The 22854-nt window shown below is 42.9% G+C and overlaps 1 protein-coding gene across 1 annotated transcript; it reads right to left on the bottom strand.

The window, feature by feature from the left end:
• Positions 1-1089: 1089 nt before the first annotated feature.
• On the bottom strand, positions 1090-18757 carry PHS2 (alpha-glucan phosphorylase 2). The gene is made up of 15 exons (XM_087402035.1): positions 18388-18757; positions 18008-18187; positions 17281-17457; positions 15810-15895; positions 11091-11280; positions 10688-10780; positions 10182-10366; positions 9890-10007; positions 5334-5465; positions 3101-3319; positions 2593-2796; positions 2265-2423; positions 1886-2149; positions 1585-1775; positions 1090-1480 (listed from the first exon to the last, which is right to left on the bottom strand). The coding sequence occupies exons 1-15, from the start codon at positions 18607-18609 to the stop codon at positions 1354-1356; spliced, it is 2547 nt and encodes an 848-aa protein (XP_087258161.1). The 5' UTR covers positions 18610-18757; the 3' UTR covers positions 1090-1353.
• Between the last annotated feature and the right edge of the window lie 4097 nt (positions 18758-22854).

Here is a 22854-nt window from a genome sequence, read left to right as displayed (position 1 = left end):
TTGAGAAATTCAAATCATACGATTTCATGTGCTTCTTATAAGCCACCCTTTGCATATCCAATGGAATTTAAGAGGGTCTTTGAGAATTGTATACAACTGCACTACTGAGATAGGGTTCATGGGACAAACCCTATCTATAATCCTAGGGAGTTTACGTTGTATATCACATTTTCCTTGGAGTACAACTTAAGTGTACAATTAGTTATCTCTTATGCACTCTCTCTCTCTCTCTCTCTCCCTCTCTCTCATCCTCCAACTCATAAGACAAGCTTGTAAAAGTTTATCAAGCTTGTTGCTGCACAAACAAATACAATATTTACTAATAGCACAAAACAACAAGGTCAAGAAATCATCTTCACATATTGTTCAGTCAAATTTTGGAAATACAAAAAGAGTATTAATTTTTCACTAAATTATGTAACACACTCTGGTCAAGAGTGAAACAAATATTGTTTGGTACACTTAATCAAGGAGAAGTCACGCACACAAAGAAGTCTAAATTTTCAAAGGAAAGGCTGAAAACCAAACGAGCAAAAGATTCAGGCAGCTACAACGTGTACAAAGATATGGAATGGGTCTTTTCAATTTTGCAATCCAGAGAAAATCAACATGTGTATGTAGAAAGATCACAATAGTACACTGCATCAAAAAAGAATAACAAAACCTTAGCCATCTCAATGAAAAAGTACTTCGCATTGGAAAGAGGTCATCAAGGCTACAGTTTATGGGCAAGCTAGCCACAGTATTTTTTCATGTCCAAGCCAAAAGTGAATCAATGGCCAACCAAAATGTTTAGACTAGAAAATGCAAGATGAAAGGTTATAATGAACACATTCATGCCTGGTTTTTACCCATTCTAAAGACAATTTCTGGTGTCAAATGGAAATTTGTAAAATTTAACAAAGACTCAAAATGGAAAACACCATAATATAAAATGATTGTGCAATAAATTCCAAGAAAAAAAATTTAAATTCGGATCCAAGTCACCTGCAGCTAACGACCTCTTGTAATAAAGAAGTGTTCTTGACACACCTTAATTTTATCCAATAATGCCATGCTGTTGCAACAGATAATTAAGTGGAGCCAGAGGATCAGGAGAACAGGGATAAAAGACACATGAAAGTTTCATTTAATTTCCAGAATTTATAAAATTGCAGAATACGCTCAATTGCCAGAACTCTTCTGAGCAATTTGTTCAACAAAATCGCCGAGGAACTAGAGACTTTCAAGTACAATTTTCCATGATGAGGAACAAGACCCTCGGCCAGCAAGTTTATACTGCAAGCAACAGAAACACTGCTGCCTGTCGAGATCGAGGGACAGAAACTACATTCTTTGGTAAGCCGAAGTGCTTCAAGGAACAGGGCACTCCTGAATGTGCCAGATTTCATTTGCATATTGTTGAATAGTCCGATCACTACTAAACTTTCCTGATCCAGCAGTACTCAATATTGACATTCTGGTCCATTTCTCTTTGTCCCTGGAAAAAGCTGGAATTAGCATCCAAAGAAAAAATAAACAGAACAAGCACGCAACCCCTCAGTGTAGAAATAGAGAAAAATAGGGCGAAGTAGAAGAGCTTACTTGTAAGCCTCATCAACCTTTGCTTGTGCTTCAAGGTAGCCTGGAAAATCATGACCAACAAGAAAATAGTCCCCTCGCCCATACCCGCTATTCCCTTCAAGAGAATCCAGCAGAGGTCCATAGTCAAATTCACCAAGTACACCACTACGAATAAAGTCCTTGGTTTCCTGGAAGCGAGGATCTGGTTTGAACTGCAAGATTCACATATGTAGTTGAAGTTAGAAAATATGTCAATGGCTAGACAAAAATAGCTGATTTGTTATTCAAAACATAAAGAGTTTAGGAATGCATGAATTCATACATGGCCTTGCTCTCTTTCCTTGCGCAGCCTCAGGATCTCGTCTGCTCGGGCTCCAAATAAGAAGAAATTCTCCTCCCCAATTTCTTCTCGAATTTCAACATTTGCTCCATCAAGAGTGCCAATAATTAGGCACCCATTAAGTGCAAACTTCATGTTACTGGTACCACTAGCCTCCATACCTGCAGTGCTTATATGCTGGGATAATTCACTACCAGGAATGGCAAGTTCTGCAACTGTCACATTGTAGTTCGGCATGAAAACCACCTGGAAAAACCATTATCCCTGGCTATAAATCTACACCAATTTTCTTTTATGAATAAGTAGCATATGACAGGGAAATTTGCACATAAACAGGACGTTTCTCTACTTCAGCACTAACCTTCAGCAAGTTTCCAATGTCACTATCATTGTTCACGACAGCTCCAACATCAGTTACAAGCTTCACAATCCTCTTTGCCTGGGTGTATGTTGCAAACGCCTTCCCACCAAACATCACAGTACGGGGTACAATCTTCTTCCGCTGTTCAGGACTCATTTCCTTCATTTGCAGCCACAGACACAAACACCAATGAGTGACTAATTAAGCCAGGGATCCATATGGTAGCCTCCGTATTTCGAGCTGTCGAAATCCCAGATTACTGATCTTTTTTCTTTTCATGAAACATTTACCAAAAGCTACCAAACCAGCTAAGATCAACATTTGTCACCTTCATCTTCTTATACCGATAAATCACACCCATGACATTGAGGAGCTGTCTCTTATACTCATGAATCCGCTTGATCTGAGTGTCAAAGAGCGTATGTGGATCCACCTTTACTCCAGTTACCTCAAAAAGATAATCTGCTAGACGGACCTTATTTGCTAGCTTGGCAGCAGCCCATTCACTTTGGAGCTGTTTATCTTTTGCAAACTGAAACATCACCCAATAGAAATTATGAAATGATAGAAAAGAGAACCAATACTACTATTGATGAAAGTAGAAGCCCCTCTGAAAAGGATGGCACCAAACAAAATACAAAAAAGGGGGTTGGGGTGGGTATGTGTGCATGTTTCTATTTAAAAGAGGGCAAAGCAAGAGAGAAGGGGGCAAAAGGAGAGGGAGAAAATGGTTCGAGGAAGAAACAAAAAATGAAAATTTAGAATCCTGATGTGCAGCCAATTCGACAGACTTGGGGACTCCCATAGCATCAAGTTAAAACAAAAATCATTACTACCTGGCGAAGCCCTTTCAGAAGGTCAAGATTCATGACCCATTGATCTGTTCTTAACCATTTTGTAATGATAGTGCTGAGCTCAGGGCTACAGAATCGCAACCAGCGCCTAGGTGTTATCCCATTTGTCTTATTCTGAAACTTGGTTGGCCATAGCGAGCAGAAATCTGAAAAAAGCTCTTTCTTCAATATATCACTATGAAGAGCAGCAACTCCGTTCACCTAAACAAAGAGTCAATTTCAACTGTCAGAAACCTCAGAAAAACTGGCCATTACAGTAGATCAATTAACAGAATCCTCCTTTACTCTCCCAATCTTTACCCTTCCAATATATCCTCTCTCTCTCTCTCTCTCTCTCTCTCATATTCATGCAGCCAGGGCACGGCTTACAAAAGGTCAGGCAGCTCTGGCTTGAGTAGAGTGACAGTAGTTTCAAGCACACTTCCAAGATCCCTCGAGGAAGGAATGGCTGTTTGATACACTTCCATGTGAGTCATTAGCCATGGTTCATGTGTCAGGAGTCTCTACTTTCTGTCTTCTAGGCTGTAGCTACCTTCCAACTCTGATTAATGCCCTCACGAACTCTATAAAATACCATAAAACATCATCTCTTACTCCGACTCTTGAACCCTAAAAGTGACAAATAGAGCCATGTATGCAGCACCGGGAGTGATCTCCGGACAACTGAGTCTAATGAGATTTTGAGAGTAAGCCCTCAGTCCCTCATCAAATAATAAGGCCAGAGTTTGCCATGATGCCACTCCAGATCAATGCCATCTTTCCGACGGTGACATGCTTCCATAGGATTTGGGCCGTGTGTAGCTAAAAACTTCTAAGATTGGCACTAGAGTCATCTAGACAACTAACAGATAGAGGGGTTAGCACGGCCTCGTATGCACATAAATCTAGATGGTTTGCCAGTCAAGGTATTCAAATGGATCAACTCCCTCCTCCCAAAACCTTGGGCATTAGTGACATTTCTTGAGAATCTTAGGGAAAGTTCAAATGACAGCACTAGATTATAGGGTCAAACGTTGCCCTATGTCGAAACTATGATCATAGGTACAAGGCCAAAAAAGTCACATTTACCCTAGAAATGAGGAGCAATTCATGTGACATCAAAGCTTAAATACCTTCAAAACAACAGAATATATCTAATCTAGGCAAAGCTAAGCTTATGCTCTCATCAGTACCAAAGAAAGCTGCCATCTCAGTTTCAAAAGGTTGTGGAGTCTCTTGGGTAGCCCCAGTCCATCCTGAGAGATAAAATCTCAACCTTACTACATACCTCTCAGCCTTATATCCATTTTAAAAAAGATTGTAGCAACCCGCTCGCTTCAATAGATACCCAAATCTAGAATGCTTGGCCCTTTTCCTTTTGGAGATGAGGACACATAACCATGAGTGAAGAGCCCCCAATACCATGTGATAGACCGATCAAAACACACAATCCGAGTTCTCATCTCTTTTACAACAATCTAGACCGAAGGGCAAGAGGTCAACTATGCTTTGCTTCTTTCATAAGCTCCACCTCCAATATCTCGTACTTTGTTTTTTAGGCAACTTTGGCCTTTTGAAGATATTAATAGCCTCTCTCTCTCTCTCTCTCTCTCTCTCTCTCTCTCTCTCTCCCCACTCACACACACTTTTTTTTTTTGGTGGTGCAGACACACAAAAAAAGAAGACGAGAGGCAAAACCACAAAAGGCAAGAAAATGATTGTAAATTAACTTGTATGTCAATCCCTCTTTTTATGCGTCATGGGAGGAAAAAAGTCTCACTAGGTAGAAGTCAGCATTATTACTCTCAACAACTTGATGTTTATGGTTTTAAAATCTCATTAAGTCTCACTTGTAGTGTCAATGTCTGAGCGTGTGTTCATGTATGCATGAGAGAGAGAGAGAGAGAGAGAGAGAGCACGGGCGTGTGTGTGTGTGTGTGCGCGCGCGCGCACGCACGCATGCATGTGTGTGTGTGTGTTAGAAACCACAAAGTCTTTGGTGATCCAGTTTTTTCTACTTTTGTTTTCTTCTGTCATTCTTTACAGCAACCACTCTTTGATTGTCTGCAAACTCACTGCATAGATCATGATGTATATTTGTCCTATACGGAGATTTTCTCTTGATGTTATCTTTCAACTTACCAGTATTCTGGGATTTTTAAAAATGTATGTGTGTGTGTGTGTGTGTGTGTGTGTGTGTGTGTGTGTGTGTGTGAGAGAGAGAGAGAGAGCTTACAGTGTGGGATGAGACCACACATAAGTGTGCCATCCGAACTAGAACTTTTTGTGGGTTTGAATTATCAATCACTCTAAGATCAGCAAGCTTACGCCCAAGCTCTGGTCTTTTCGTGTGTATTATAGCTTGAAACTGCACACAAAGAAAAAAGAAGCCTTGCTCAAGCCACTCTAAACTAAGTATTCCAAACACACCACAAGAAATTTTGGCATTGTGTTTAAAAGATATAACTATTAACAATAATTAAGTCAAAGTCCACTTGCACACTTGTAGGGACTACGACAATTTAGAAAAGTTAAATCCTTACATTTAAGATGATGATCGAATAACCATAACACACATTAAAACTAGTGCAAACCCACAAGCACCCACATTGCTACTATGTACTATGTATGTTCATGCCTTGGTGTGTATGCATGACATGCATAGGTATGTATTTGTAAGAATGCCATGTATGCAAGTATATATGTGTATATATGTGCATGTGAGTGTTGTATGCAATGTGCATGTATGCACTTCTATGTGTGTCTTGCAAACACATGAGCGTACGCCAGCTATGTTTAGATGCATGAATGCATGTATGCTGTAAATTTATGTAAATATGAGTACTTAGATCTATGCCTTTGTCCATATCCATGTCGTATGTATCTTTGAGTGCACAATTTGAATATAGCGGTATGTATGCACGCACGCTCTCTCTCCCTCTCTCTCTCTCATCCATATCATATGCCATGTAGCATGAGAAGAGTCTCAAGGTAGCATGAACACCAGAAAATATTATATTATGGAATTAAATTTCCTAACCCAATAGTCTTTGATGTAAAGCATTTACCTCTACAGCACACACAGAATGTACTAATGTAAACGAAAGATAGTGATAGTGTAAATTACTCAAGGAATACATATGGTAGAATGGAAGTACAAAGAACATGTACTAAAGGATCATACAATTTAGATTCCCTTGCACAATGTTTCAAGTATCAAGCATTCAAATCAGCTTGGGATCTCTATACTCCATAAAGGTGTAAAGGAAACTAGACAAAGCTTCTAGCATATTGCTCGCAATAACGAAAGTTTTAAACCTATACAAAGAAATGTTGATATGCCAAGCTTCTAGCATATTTCTTGCAATGACAAATGTCAAAACCCTATACAAAGAAATGTTTAGTTTCTAGGAGGAAGTACTTAGGCTGTACCAAAGTGCCTTCCAAGCCATGTACCCTTGAGCACGAAGGAAAACATAGTAAAGTTGGAGTCTAATATCGGTAAAATCACACAAATATGGAAGCCAGACTTGATCTAGATTCTAGAGTGCCGTACGCAACTGCTCATAGGACTTCTGTTACAGCTACATGAGAGTTAAAAGTCAAGAACATCTTGATGTTATAAGTTACTAATTCAAGCACTTTAAAATGTGAGCCTAGCCTCGCAACAAGTTTTGTGGATCCTCCTACTTCGTCTAAAAAACTAATTGAAGTGATTTAAAATGTAAGCCCCAGTCACCAAAAAACGTGTTTCGGGGCACCGAAATGTGAAGAAACGTTTCTAGACGAAACGTTTCTTAGAAACGTCCGAAACGGGCAGTTAGGGCGAAACGTCTGGCTATCAAAAAATCTGCCGCGATGGGTTTCTTTCTAAATTTGGCCGTCGTCTCCCGCGCCGCTCCATTGCTTGCCTTGCTCCTAGTGCCCACCATCTACTCTACCCTCTACTCTACTTTCTACTCTACCGTCTACTCTCCTCTACTCTCTACTCTCTACTCTACCCTCTACTCTACTCTACTCTACTCTACTCTACTCTACTCTACCCTCTACTCTAGTCTCTACGGTCTACCCTCTACTTTCCTCTACGGTCTACCCTCTACCCTCTACTCTACCCTACCCTCTACTCTACTCTACTCTACAATATGGATATCTGAGAGCTCTTTTGAGAGAGAGAGAGAGAGAGAGAAAATCTGAAGCCAATTATTTATGAAGTATATATAACTTCTATAAAATATAGTATTTTTAGGCATTTCTAGACGCCTGTGAAAATCTAGAAACGCTTCTAGAAACGTTTCTTGTGACACTGATGTAAGCCTAGCCTTTGCAACAAGTTCTATGGAGCCTACCTAGTATCTATGTCATTAAGATTTATGCTTGTGCGTTGCTGAAAGAGAGCCAGCAGCATTATCCTCCATGATCCATCAATGTGCAATCTCGGCAATTCATGGCGCAATTTCCAAATAATGTGAACTATATGTGTGAAGAGGTGTCATTCATCACTATATAAGAAATCATCTATCACTAAAGAAGAAAATCTATACTGATTTATAAGATCACCGTTCAGAAAGTCGGGCAATGACAGTCTAGCAATGTTGAGGACTGTGCTTAGTGATAATCTCTCATAAATACTATCCTAAATTGGTAAGAGTTTCGAGACAAGCAGCACTAATCTGTATAGGATACATACAGAAATGTCAGAAAATAAAGAGCCAATTGCCGTTTCCAACTCTCCCCGTAGAGGAAGACTTGTCCCAAGGTTCACAGAATGCCAGCAAATCACACTCCGTATCTTGTGCACACAAGAGTATGCGACAGACATAAACTAGAGAGTAAACAGCATGTAGAATAGCCAAAAAAATATATATAGAAGAATTATCCGAAACCCTGATACAAAATGTAGTGTTCAATGTGTCACCACCTAGCAGCCTGGGCGCTACCTACACGTAAGCCTTTGGCCATCTGTATGCTTCCTTCTACCTCTGTCTGGAACCTCTCAGCCAGTGTGCCCACAATTTGTGTCAGTGGGCTGGCAAAGTCCCCCATACCTCTCCTTACATCTCTTCTTCCTGCTGGAGATCCGCTGCCAGGGAGAGCACTGCTGAATGCCAGGCGCCCCCATTGGGGGCCCTTTTCTAGAATCTAGGGATGGAAAAACCCTCACGCCTCATGATAAGACAAGCATCTAAAGATGAAGTATTTCTCCCAGCTTCCTCGAAGACGATGCAATGGGTACACAATGTCTTTTCCCAGTAGATCAAGCAGCATTGCCAACCCCCGTCTCCTACAAAACATCTTGAACTCATATGCTAAGTCTTGGTGGAGCCACTTCCGCTATAAATACCTGCAGTGACGCTCATGGCATGCCCTCTATAAGATACGGAGTGTGATTTGCTGGCATTCTGCGAACCTGAAATAAATCTAAGATCATAAGAGAGGTATCGGTGAACTTGAACTCCGTATCTGTGAGCCTCTAGCAGCACCAATTCATGAACTCCGGCAAAAAGTAAATCTAATCACATAAGAGGAGAGGTAAACTGAAGAGAGAATCAGAGAAGGGAGAGGAGCTGCAAAGGGAGGGCAGAAAGCAGGGAGCGCCACAAACTATCCCCTAGCCTAGGGGTGACATCAGCATGCTGTCAACATTAGGTCTGGTTTAGGGAAGCCAAGCAGAAATACAGGTCCATGCAAGAGCAACAGATCTGCAGCAACAAGATGGCAGCAGCACAACAGCAGCCTTCAAAGGATCGGACAGGGGCCAGTCCCTCCAGTAGCCAGCCAACTGCAGGTTGGCCTCGATCATCCACTGATTGACTGACCGTTGGCATGATTCAGTTAGTGTAGCCCCTGGTTCAGTTCGATCTGATCAAACCAGAGGCCCTTGGGACTCAAACCACGGCCTGCAGTCAGCTTGCACCAAGCAAAATCAGCTGCCCAGCAAGGAGTTCTGGCTTCTATCCAAACAATACAACCTTCAGTTCAGCACATCCACGTGGCTCATTCAGAAAAAGGCTTTTCTAGTATCTACACAGCTGTAGCCAGCCCTAGTGTTCAGTTCTATTCTTTAAGTGATTTGTCAAGGCCATAAAAACAGTAGATAGTTAGTTGTCCATGTACATCTGTTGACACACCACAGTCCAGATGCACGTCATAGCTGAGAGAGGCTTGGAGAAATGAGACTAACGAACGGGCAACAGCAGCACTGAAGCGGAAAGGCCAAGCTTCAACCATACAAAAAGGGATAAGTAGGTTCACTTGAGGTGAAGAATGGAATCAAACAAAACTTACTAGGCATTGAAAGTTTCCAATGCCACTACTTGTCAAACATGGCGATTGTTTCAAAGACTTATTCCTGCTTAACTCCCCAACTATCACCGTAGATCCCCAACTATCACCCTAGATAAACTTTACAGAGAACACAGGCTTCACAGGATGAAAACAAAAGGAAATACTCCTTTCACCACATCAATGTTTAAGCAGGCCACCATGCATAGTGAACCACAACACAAAATGGTAAGAAAACTGCAAACGTAACCCCACATGGTAGAGCATCACAGATAGTATAGATTAGGAAGAAATCAAAGAGGGGCCCAAATGCTTCACAACTCCTGCAAAAAATTCTTTGTTTAATATGATAATAACAATAAATGTGCATTCAAAGACATTAGTGCATCACAGATACGCAACCCAGTGGTACATTGCCATGATACATACCCTCTAACAAATGCAGATTGTTTGTTGCATTATGCATAGCAATTTAGAGCTGCACCAAAAAATTGTATCAAAAGACCATACCTGTTTATCAATTTCTGCAATTATTTCCATATGCCGAGGCAGAAGTTTAGCTAACACATTTTGAGGCCACTTTTCAAGTGCTTCAGGAAGGACGGTATGATTTGTGTATGCAACAGTTCTGATATACATCAGAGCATAATCCTTAGTGAAAGTAAGAGATGTCATTCAGATTAATAGACACTTATGGTGTAGATATCAAACACAAATTCGTTGACCAAAAACTATCAGGACAAAATCACCATGTAATATCTTGGAAGGCAGACTTTTTCGAACATTAAGGGAATATGCACACCTGTAGGTGATAGCCCATGCTTCATCCCAACCTAATCCTTCTACATCCATCAGAATATGCATTAACTCAGGTATGGCCAAGGTTGGATGAGTATCGTTCATTTGGACTGCAACTTTGTTGGGGAACTCTTTCCAATCCAAAGGTGCATTTTTGGGCCGCCTCGCCTTAAACCTAGCTATTAGATCCTGCACATCAATGAGAATACAGATGAGAATCAGGCTTTTTTGGGTAGGACAAAAAGCATCTGACTGCATCATGACAAACTATGACTCCCATTAATGCCTGCTTTTGACAGTTCCCCAAAAGCAGGAACAAAGTATGCCTTCCATGCTCGTTAAACAATCTTACTTTGACTTGGAACAATGTGAAAGTAAATCTCAAATTCCAGCATCTTTGAGTGGAGAAAAACATCTCAGAGTGCAGCAAGACAAACTATGACTTTCATTACAGTTACACACCCCGAAAAAAAAATAAAAGTAAACTTTAAATACTGTTCAAGTGTTTACTTGTAAAGAGGCACTGCAGAGAAAATATTGTTGTTTTAGTCTGAGAAGCTTCCCTTCCTCAGTTGCGTCACCAGGGTAGAGTACAGAACATATCTGCAATGTGAAACACACCAGAACAAGGATATGGAAAAAGGCAGTGAGCAAGGGAATTGTCATAAATGCAGCATAGAGGAAAACTAAAAGGCGTTTTCTTTAAATTGGAAAAAACCAAGTAGCTCTAGTAAGCACATCATATATTGCATTATTACTGCAAAAGTATTACTAGCTACCTAAATTTTCTAGATTTTAGACCTCTTAGGTAGATCAAGCAGCAAAGTCTCCATGACAATATAATCCAAATGAGAGAGAAAGAGACAGAAAGAGGTGCCCTGAACAACATCCTAAAATAGAAGAATGAAGATACCTGGGAAGCCTTAGAATGTAAGTAGGCTGCTTTATCATGGTTTCCATCATTGAAAGCGTATAAGTCGAAGTCCTTAGCAGATGCCCTTGCATCCCAGATACGAAGACTTATTGTATTTTTTGTCTTGTACCCAGGGATAGGTATATCGTGAGCTACAGCTTGCAGGACTTCACCTCCAACCCACTTGCGGCTATAAAATGTTGCAGGATTAGAGCTCTCTCTCTCTCTCTCTCTCTCTCTCTCTCTCCCCCATCCTACTAACTGAAACAAGTATGAACCCACTGGAATCGGGAGAAGCACTATGTCAATATCTGGGATACGTCAACAAGATTAAGAAGATGCACACCAAATACCACACAATGCAATGGAGGCCACTAAAACCACAGGTTGGTACAGAGATGGGTAGGAATGCATGGAGCTATGAGGAATAAAGGCTACTGAAATACCAGAAAATTCAGAAGAAATCAGAGACTTAGTTATGCAACAAATGCTACAGAAAATATGGCATGACTCACAAACAAAAATGCAGTTTTACAAATGGGAAATCAGCCCAATGGGCAGATATGCAACACAAAAATATCTTGGGGAAGACATTTCAATATTTAAAAGGCATTTAATCTGCAAACAAAGGACCAGCTAACATGGAAAGAGGCAGATGGATGCAACCCAGAATTCCAAGAGAGAAAAGGATATGCAAAATATGTCCTACAGGGGACATAGAAGATGAGCAACAAGTGCTCTTGGTTTCCCCGTTTTTGGTCTCATAGGCTGTTTTGGCCTTTCGTAGATGTTAATTAACCAACCCCCCCCCCCTCTCTCTCTCTCTCTCTCTATCCCTGTCGCACACACACACATGCCGTGAGGCCTCAAAAAGATGTTAATCTCTCTCGAAGAGGGATCTGCATCTCCTATAGTCTCCTGATCATGTGGGATCGTGGAACAGTGTCAAAGCTTTCAAAAGTCTACGAAGCGTGTGTAGACTTTCTGAAGTCTGGACCTCGCCTCCTCAATGATAGCCCTCAAGGTAAAAATATGGTCCAGAGTAGAGTGCTGCCTCCCGAATCTTGCCTGCCCTAGTGCTTGTTGCCCCCGTGCCTCTGTCTGACTGCTTATCTCTCTCTCTAGCACAAATCCATAGATCTTGACCAGTGTGTGACCAATCATGAGGGCACGATAGTTCCCGGTGTCCATGGGGTCTCCTGCTTTGTGTATCGGTACAATAGTAGTGGTGCTCCATGCTGGTGGGAAGCCGTGGCAAACTGCAAGGTTAAACATATGTGCAAGGATCGGTGCTAGGACCTCCTGCCCATGTACGAAGTGCTCTGTCCGAATGCCTTCGTAATCCTGTGCTTTATGCTTGTGGAGCCGGCGAAGTGCAGCCCACACATTCTGCGTAGTGAATAGATGACAAGTAGTGGGCCCGGTTATAGTGGACATGTCTAGCAGTGTCTGCCTCGGGACATCATATAAGGAGCATGCATAGGTGTGCCACATACCCGGATCGGTGATGGGGATGGGTGGCTTTCCCTCCGCGAGGAATCCCCACCCAATGGTTGGGTCTCCTCCACGAAATGATCAGATGATCTCATCCAGCCTATGTGTAAGGAAGGCTCGTCTCTTGCGGCGTGTCTGCCGCTGAAATATCCTGTGTGCCTTGTGTAGCATCGACTCACCCAAGGCTCGCTCCCGTGGGAGGTGGGCTCGCTTCTCGCTGCACTCATCATGAAACCAGGGGTTCTGAGGCATCTTCCCATCTCGTACCCGTGAAGATTGGGTCGCATCTTGTATCACTGTGACAAGGGTAGCTGAGGCGTGGGCGAGGTCTAGATCAGCCTCCAATAAGGCCGGAAGCTCTCTGGCTAAGTGGCACCATACATTGGATCAAGAGCACGGTCAAAGTGGATCTGGGTACGGGTAGCGGTAGGAACTCTCCCTGTGCTTGGTGTAGTAACAAGAACATCGAAGGCCAGATATGAGTGGCCAGCTCCAAGTGGGGGGGGGGGGGGGGGGGTATGGTGAGGTCATGTATGCGTGAGACAAAAGCCAGTGGGCCCAGTAGGTAGTCCACTGTGCTAGTCCCACCTCCATGTGGGGAGCATGTGAATTCCTCAGATCATGGCCATCTCTGAAGGCCATTGTAGATGATGAGGTCATGGACACTTTCCAACTCAAGCAGGTGTTGCCCGTATGCTGTCACATGCGAAGTATCTGCAGAGAGTCTCTGAGTCCCAAGTTCTACTGCATCTAACTCTAACATCATGTGGGGATCTCTCTCATATGTGAAGTCAAGTAAGCCCACTTGCCTGTCCCTTGTCCTTGCATTGAAATCCCCCAGAAGGAGGGTGTCTCCCTGTCTGGAGAACTCTATGATATCCTCATGTATCATCTCATAAGGGCTGTGCCCCTCTGTAGTGACATCATGAGCATATGATGACGTGTGCGGAGGGAAATAGCATACTGCAATGAAGATAGGTCAGGCATCTAGTGGCTGCACTCCTATCCACATGTCACGTGCATGTTCCTCTCTCCGTACCACAGATATGAGTGGCCTCAAGTGTGTTTTGAAAAGGACAGCTACACCTCTAGAGCCTCGTACCCCACTATCTCTCCTCATTTCTTTCCTAAGAGCAGATTCCTAGGTGTATCCTATCACTGTGGGCCGTCCTCTCTCTGGGCTCTCATGTGTCTCAGTGTAGAAGATGATGTCTCTACCTGTATATGAGAGATACTGATTTGGGGTGTGATGAGCTTATATGAGTCAGTCAGAGGCAGGGTCTGTTCCCCAGGCGGCCTATCAGAGTGGGTCGAGAGCACCATTGGGGTGAAGCAGGGCTGCCCTCTCTCACCAACTCTTTTTGGACTCTACATTGATAGATCGCATAGGTGGCGAGGGCTCATCACTAGGGGATCTCCTCATACAGATACTATTATATGCTAATGATATAGTCCTCATATCCTCTTCAGCGGAGGGACTACAGAGAGATCTGGAGGCCTTAGAGGTATTTTGCAGAGAGAGAGATCTAACGGTCAACCTTGGGAAAACTAAGGTTATGATCTTCAACACCTCACGAGCAATGACTAACCGACTCACTTTCACCTAGCATGGTGAACCAATGGAGATAGTGCACACTGCAGTCATACACATGCCACCTACTTTGCTTTACACATGCAAGTGGATTACTTTTGGCTTGCATGTATGCTAGCCACCTGCTGCTTTATTGCTTGCAGCCTTGACAAACACCAAATGCCCAAAGAATGTAAGGGCTGAGAGATCCTTATTGGGAAGGACACAAGAGGCTGCTGCAGAATCCAGATATACAATCATGTCCAGCACCAACTAACATATCATCCTAAAAGCTGTTGCAGCTGGACGAACTTTGTCCAATGGCAAGGTACATCCAACATGTAGAGAGAGGCTTTAGTAGGTGGGGGTCATGAAGTCTTATCCTCTTATAACTCTTGCCATTTGATGACAACCTTTTTTTGGAAGGGTTTGAAGCTTGAAACCCTCTGTACCTTTTAACCCCCATGTCTTTTGAGCAATGAACAGGAAAAGCATTTCTGAATTTGTAACACGGCCACATGTGCGACAGAGAGCCCCCAGAGTACACTCTATTGAGGTTCGACCTATCACAGCTTTCCTCAAAGGAGACCAACAGAGACAAGGGATCACTCTAGACATAGCCCAGAGAGTCCAGAGAGCGAGGAGACCGCGCCCCCCGCCACAGCTTGAGACAGCTCAACAGACGCAGACACGAGATATTTTTGCAGCCCACCAGAGAACCATCACTATACCAGGCTTCAGTTTCGTCCCAGCGCCTGGATAGATTACTTCCGCCCACTGAGGCTTGTATGAGTTCACTTTTCTGTGTGCTGTGTCCCATAGGCCCGCGAGGTCTCTCGTGGACGTTAATCTCTCTCTCTCTCTCTCTCTCTCTCTCACACACACACACACACAATGATGACCACTCTATGAAGTAAATGTCTCTCTCTTACTCAGTCCTCACCATTACAGATTATTAAGAACAAAACTTTAATCCTCAAATGGATCAGACGATAGCAAACTGGATACTACCCATACGAATCAACTCCGTCATGGGCAAGGATGGCTATTACAACATCCAGATCCCCAACAATCAAAAGTTTTTCCTCACAGGTGCATGCAAGTTGCGCACTCACACACATGCTTGCATGCATACAATTGCATGTACTTCTACAGAGCTCTGCATACCATGTTTCTGTCAGGGCTCCAGACATTCTTCCCAATTCGTTTCACCCTACCATCCCAATAAGCTCTGCATACATGTTTCAGTCAGGGCTCCAGACATTTGTTTTCCCTCATTTGTTGCAAAATGGTTTCCATCATTCCAATAAGTTTCATTCTACCTCCATATCAGAGGGTCATAACAATTCGCAACCTACTCAAGCATGTTAAACTTTTAATACCACTCCATCAGCTATAGGAGCACCTCAATCTACCAGTACAAATATGCTCATCCCATTTGTTTTGCGCACTTCTAAAAGATCTGGATTCAAATCAAGCATTCCACACTAAACAAGGAACTGTCCTTTAGTACCATATGAGCACTTCATTCAAGACATGTAAAAACATTGCAAAATTCATACAGTTGCATGAGTACATACGCATTCATAATTACAGAAAAATAAAAAGGCATACCCTCTTTCCCAACAGAATGGCCAAGAGTAAATGACAATTACCTCCCATCTGCCTGTGGTTGTACTTGACCAAAAAAACGGACGGGATAAACAATGTCATGCCTCACAACTTCCCAAGGGCTAAATTTCTGCAAAAAAACCAAAAGAATATAGTTTCATTAAACTGGACTTCAGCCATATATTCTCTCTCTCTCTCTCTCTCTCTCTCTCTCTCTCTCTCTCTCTCTCTCTCGGAACACTTGTGATGGAGAGAGTCATCAAATACTGAAGGGTCTCTGAATAGTTACCCTACATAGCGGAATTTTTCCAAACTCTCACTGACAAGATAGGTGCACACACACACTAAAACCTCACAGGAAAGAGAGAAGAACTCAGACTTTATTCATTTACAAGTGTAGGGAAACCAGCTCAGAGAAGAGCTAAACATATCCAGTAAACGTGTTCTGGGTAGAACTGCAATCAAAAATGATTGCACTCCTGGGATCTACAGAGAACTATACATAGGGGAGGAGGGGGCTAAGCCCTTCCAATCCTGTTTGCAGACAGGCCAACTCAATACTGCCAAACCCGACTGGGCATCTGCTGCATAGCCCCCTGCTGCCTCCAATCTGTACCTGTTGCCAGTCCGATAAATAGGTCATGGCAGTCCTTTCCTGGCCTGCTATAAATCTCCAGCCAATTGCAGAAGTGGCACACCTGCTCTCCACTTCCAAGTAATACTACCTACTTAGGTCCAATAACCCTTTACCCTCCTCACAGTAGAGAGAGAGAACTTGATTTGTGCATCGCAATAGACAAAGCTCTGCAAGCTTCAAGCTACTGGTCATTGGCTGGTCCTTGGTCTTATATTCAAAAAAACCACAAAATTATACATGTGCCATAAACCAAGCAAAAAGTTGATTAACAACCCACAGACCAGTTAAACTTGCACCAGCCAACATTTCGAAGCACAGGCATGTCTGTTCAGGCATTTCATTTTGAAAGAGTATTTCCATCATGCATTAAGGTCTGTCGTCAATCGGGCGCCAATTTCCACCATTGAGATTGCAACAATTCTTTGCAGCTAAGTCAGCTGCCATCTTTCGGAATGTGCAATCTCTATGTTCATCTAGTGGCTCACCTTCTGCGCCTTTTATCAGCCCTTACATTTGATTATTCAACCCTAGCCATAGATCTTTCAGATATGAAGTCTTGTGATGTTCAAATCCCCAATAAACTGCGAATGGCCACCTCATCAAAAAAATTTAGGAACCTTGGCCATTCAGAGATTCATAGAAATCTCCTCCCAAGAATGTCCTCCTTGGAATCATTCCCATGTTAAAAAGCATTTCAGGAAGCACACCTAACGACTGAGATGTGTACATTTTTAAACAAAATATTATCAATTTTCAAGTAAGTTAGGCAATTCAATGATATCACCTTTATGTGATACGGTCTTCGAAGTCTTAAATTCAGCAGAAGAAGAAGAATACATCACGGTATAATAGAAAGTGAAACAGCCCAAAGTAAATACCTCCAGCCAGTCTTCTGCATATTCTTCCTGGCCCTTTTTAGTGATGCTTTGCCTGAACAATCCATACTTATAGCGAAGTCCGTATCCCCAAGCTGGAAGGTTCAGAGTTGCCATGGAATCCAGAAAACAAGAGGCAAGCCTTCCAAGGCCTCCATTCCCAAGTGCTGCATCTTTTTCCTGTCAATGGTCCATCCAAGGTCACTTGAAACGCAGGAAAAGTGGCAAATACAAAAAAATGCATTGAGATCAGCACGGCAACTAAACACACGATCCACGCCAGGTACTAATCCCATAAGGTGCCCAGGGCACCTTATACTGGGCACCCAATTGACCTTGATCCTTCAACGTTATGTCAAAACCTTCTTTCCTAACTCCAAATACGGAGCAGACACCCACCCAGATAATGCTACCTTCCCCATTTCTCTTTCCGAGAATAAAAGACTAAAGTACGTCGAAAGAAAGCGTTCGCTCATCACATCTGATAAGTACGTTGAGGACAAATTCCGGCAAACGTCAAGCGCAGACAGGACAGCACTACTTATCCTGATTTGAGCTCTGCCAGTGGCAACAAGGCTTCAAAAAAGTGCAGCGGCCTCAAAAGAAAGAAAATGCAAGATAACTGGCACCATAAATAATATGTAAATGCACAGATGGCTCTGATTTACGGACTTAAGACCAGCACGCACAAATTCAGCATGTAGCTGGCTTCCAGCAGAAGAGTGCTTACCTGCTCCACAATGTTCTCCATATCATACCCAAGCTTGTTGAGAGCTGCCGCATACGCATCAGTAAGACCAAGGTTACCCACAGCGTTCGTGAGTGCTCTACCTTGTAAATATTCCATGGAAATGTAATAAGTTTGCTTCGGATCCATTTTGTGGAAGTGCTGGTATGTTTCGTTCCATCTCTGACATCAAAACAGGACGAGCGTCAAACTTCTGAAACGCAAGCACGCAGACCGACGGCAGAACGTGAACTACATGGAGTAAGGACCTTGAAGCGATCCATTGCATAGGTCAGAGCTGCATTGCATGGTGAAAACGAGCTCGAGTGCCTTAGATTGTAGAGAATGAGACGATCAAGGCACGCAAGAGGCGAATCACTAACCTGGATGAGTGTGTCTCGAACACTCTCTGCGGTTGCATAGAACGCCTGTTCTGCTTCAAACGTGACAGGAGAGAAGTGAGGGGAGTACTGCGCATGGTATTTGATATTGGCTGCTACGCCGAAAGCATCCTCGGGGGTGGGATGCGCAATGGCAGGGACGAGGGTGGTGGAAGGCGGCGACTTGGGAGCAGGAGGGGGATGGGAATTAGATCCAGAGGCCATGGAAGCAGGAGAGGGGAGTGAGGAGGAGGAGGAGAGGAGGAAGGGGAAAATGTGGGAGGAAAGGGAGATGAAAGGAGGATACTATAGGCAAGGAGGGAGAATCATTGGAGGAAGTAAATGGGAGGGTGGGAGAAAAGGGAAATGGGTGAAGCAGGGGAGGGGAGGGGAGGCTTGGAGAGAATGCAGGGACCGTGAGAGATGGACAAGTGTTGGGTAGCGAGGATTTCTACAGCGGCATGGCGAAGAACCGGAGCTTGGAGCTAGGAATTCACCCTCCGCCACACGGCGATCAGGACGATCGATCGTGGGGTCAGTGTTGCGGTGCGAGCGATGATTCCTTGGATCATTCCTGGTTGAGCTCAGCAATCATCGAATCCCGAGCGATCATCCGTCCAGATCTTTTTTGGGTTCATGTTTTTCTTGCTTCTCATTCAATTGCGAGGTGCAAAATCCCGAGCTTCTGATTCATCTTTTGCGAGCTGCAAATTCCGGTCTGATTCGCAAATGTGCCGACCTTGAGCTTCTGTTTCACCTGTGCGATTCGCAAAAACGGATCTTGAGCTTGGGTTTCATCTTTGTTTCAAGTTTGGCGATTCGCAAATTCGGATCGTGAGCTCCGGGTTCGTCTTCGCGATTTGCAAATTCCGATTTGGAGATTCTGTTTGAGTTGCAGATGCCGGTCGTTTTACGCAACCAATTCCGGCGTGGTACACAGCAAAGGCGGGTCTTTAGGGTCTGCGTTTCTTGCCGGATGGAAAGCAAACGATTCTTGCCGTGCAATTGGTGGGTTAAAATTCTGTAGCTCGATTTGCCAGCGTGAACTTTAAACGTTGCCTGGGCGTCACGTCTTTCGCACCGTCGAAAGCGGATTGTCCGGCGAAAGGTGAGATTTTTGGTGGCAGCAATACCGGTCACATGAATTCGCTCACGTTCACGATCCAAAAAATTCACGGCGGTACCGCAAATTTTCAGTCGCCAAATCGATTTCCGGCCTTGAACTCGAAGCTCGCAAGCGGAAGAAAATTTCGACCGGCAGTTTTCCCGATTCGCTCTTTTGCCAACAATCGAAAACTCCAAAATCACACCGCAGCCAGAAGAACCTTCAAAAGTAGTGCTGCTTTTTTTATTCCTGCATCTCGAAAATTTACATTTAAAAAAGCGATCCGGAAAAGAGACCGTCGATTTTTCTCAAGACTGTGACAATTTCCCCTCATTTAAAAACTCTGACTATTTTCCCATCACGAGTGAACCCCCTGCCCCCCCCCCCCCCCCAAAAAAAAAAAAAAAATCTCGCCTTTTTTTCCTTTTTTTTGCTGTGGATTGTTCACACTCCCCACTCACCTCGCCAAATATCTCAAACCTTCGGAACTTTCTCCATCACCAAATCCCACATTCAAAACTCTATCCCTTTCCAACAAAACAAAAAATTTACCGGCAATTTTATGACATTGCCAACTCACATGAGTGTGTCCGCAACAATCTCGAGGAAAAGGCTCGTGCATGGCTTTGCCATAGCACAAATTTTCCTACATGACAATGGGGCCACTTAATCAATCCCAATTGCTTCTCTCGAATTGTTATTCGAGATATCTCGAAGGCGGGTAGGCCTCCCCAGGATTTTGTTAGGCTAATCCAGGTGAATATACATATACTTGCTTCCCTTGAGATTTTCAATAAGAGAATAAAGGTTTTTTCCTTTGCCTACAAAAAAAAAAAAAATTATACACAATTTTTGTCCCAAAGATGGTAGCTGGGGATAGAGGTCCCCTAAATGAGAAATTTGGCCCTTAATAAGGGCAGTAGTGCTTCTGCAAATTTGGAAATCCAGGAACAATGTGATTCATATGAGGGCACTTAATCACTAGGCCAAAGCTCTCGACCTGTCCAAGGCGAGTGCCCCCCTCGATAGGACCACGGGTGGGTGGTGTGGGGTGGGGGTGTGATTTTGAGTCTTCTAAGTGGATGAGAGGAGCTTTGGATTTTGAGTCTTCTAAGTGGATGAGAGGAGCTTTGGAATCCTTTCGTGATGCCTTCTAAAAGCCTACCATTTAGAAGGATGTACTTTCTTTTCCATTCGTGAATAAATTTCCTACTTTTTATGCCCAAAAAAAAAGGAAATCCAAAAATTAATTAGTTTGGAAAAACAGAGTTCAATTCACTATGGGAAATCTAAGAGCTTATTCCATCGTCGAAATTCACCATCAGTAAGAGCACCAATTTTGCATATGCAAAATGGGCAAGTGCCCTCATTCCCTCTATTAACATGAGAGCAACTCTAATCCATTAAGAGCTCTCATAATATGGCACATCTAGAAGTTTAGGAACAAGATGGTTTTCAAGAGAACCCGAACAATTAAGCTGCCATGGACAACATTTATGTGGACATAAAAAGATCACTCCAATACTTTTGAAGAAAACATGAGGCCTTCCAGACTGGCTCTTAATTTAGGAGTTTTTGTCTTCTCTAAGAAGACAATCAGTTTTTTTAATGTACCTTTTCCTTTTTTAACTTAATAAACTTTGAAGTTTTTGCCTGCCCAAAAAAAAACTCTAAGCCATTAATTCCTTATCACCTTGTAGTGAGCTCTTGAGGTCAATGGTTTTGTGGAAAAAGGACCCTAAGCATAAAATCTTTCCCTTAAAAACCCTTTTCCCACCATGTCATTAGGGCTTATAATGCTCAATTTTCTAATAATGAACTCTTGATGCTGCACCTAACCACCTTTACCGACGAAGGCATCAACTTAAGCCAAGTTCTAATCAAATGAAAGCCAATAGACCAAGACCAACCTAGCATAGCATTGCACATAAGATTACCTTCAAGCTCAAGAAGCCAGACATCTCCCATGTCCAATCACAAAACAATAAGGATAAGGGCCCAACCCTTAAGTGCAAGGCAAATTACATAACCGCATGTCCAGTTATAATTTGTTGACATATAAGTATGTCCACTTTTATTTCTCTGAGCTTCCACCCAATGTGAACTGCATGTGCAGAAGCCAACTCCTTAACTTCTAGCACGGCTAGACCGGCCTTCATTCTAGCCCCAATTATGCACTAATATCCTCAAAATCAACCATCAAATTCTAGCCTGGAATAACTAGCCAAGCAATTAGTGAATCACTAGGAACTTCATTAATCACCATCACCAAAATCTCAACCGTGTAAACAAGAGCAACCAAAGAAAATCCTTATTTAAAAGTCCTCCACCAAAACATGTTAGGGCCAGGCCACAAAACGTTTCACTTCATTTACTTTTTCAAAATTGTCAACTTGTGTGAACCACAATCTCTAACTTGTGCTCACTTTAATAGAGCAATTTCATTTTCTAGAGGCCTACTCTCAACTGCCTATGGCACTCTGTATCTTGGTATCTTCTTTTCACGTGGACGTCTTAGTTGCCTTACATTATTGGTCTGCATTTTCTTGCACCCTTACAAGATAACACAAGCTCCTACCAATAAAGGAAACACTTAACAATACCCATGCAGCCATTCCAACACTTCAAACATCATTGGTTTACATGTCCGTTTATCCCTTGCTTGGCTTCACGTCCCCAAGGGCATTCATCTGACTAGCATAATGGGAACCACAACCATATGCAGGAATGTGCTATTAAATGGTGCTAAATACCATGATGTGTGGTCCCCCATCATGCTTTTGCAAAGCAACAATGTTTGAAGATGGGGTCAATATCAAAAGAGGATGGGAGGACGAAGGGTAACCACTACATTTCCCCATCCCAGCACATCACCAATGATGCAAGCTTTGGCTGATTTGTGGAAGGCATTAGTGATGAAAGATGGAGTGGTGTTTTATAGAAGAGCAAGAGCATGAAAAGGATGTTGGGAGGAATGCTGGAAATCTTGATGATAATCAAGAGCCATCATGTCTAGCAAATATTTTTCCCAAATGTCAAGGCTCTTGGGGAGCATTCCAAGTCATTATGACTACTCTTGCATGAACCCCAATAACCAGCATTCCAAAAACTCTGCTAATTTTTCACTTGCTATTTCAACTTTTTAAAAATCTTTGCGACTTGGGGACCTTGCTGAGTATTGGCATAAACAATCCCAATAACATGCATCTCTGACATACCTTGTAAAGTCTAATATTGTGTGAATGCATGCCATTTGATGGCCGATTTATGAGTCAGTCACCCTCACTAGGCTTTAACGTGGATATTAGCTTCTTTCTATTCTTGGGTCAAGATTGGCTCATCATACAAGCTCTTCTTGTGGGAAT

Source organism: Dipteris shenzhenensis, chromosome 30 (assembly GCF_047967505.1).
Source record: "Dipteris shenzhenensis isolate YYH24624 ecotype China chromosome 30, Dip_SZ_1.0, whole genome shotgun sequence".
Classification (NCBI taxonomy): Eukaryota; Viridiplantae; Streptophyta; class Polypodiopsida; order Gleicheniales; family Dipteridaceae; genus Dipteris; species Dipteris shenzhenensis.
The sequence above is the reverse complement of the archived record's forward strand: the minus strand, read 5'-3'. Positions and strand labels throughout refer to the sequence as shown.

What these genes read in the sequence shown, in the direction of transcription:
- PHS2 (XM_087402035.1), bottom strand. Translation starts at nt 18,609, where the DNA reads ATGGCCTCTGGATCTAATTCCCATCCCCCTCCTGCTCCCAAGTCGCCG. An exon ending in TTCGAGACACACTCATCCAG is followed by an intron (nt 18,188 to 18,387) that starts GTTAGTGATTCG and finishes TTTTGATGTCAG; the next exon opens with AGATGGAACGAAACATACCA. An exon ending in AAGGTTGATGAGGCTTACAA is followed by an intron (nt 1,481 to 1,584) that starts GTAAGCTCTTCT and finishes AGCTTTTTCCAG; the next exon opens with GGACAAAGAGAAATGGACCA.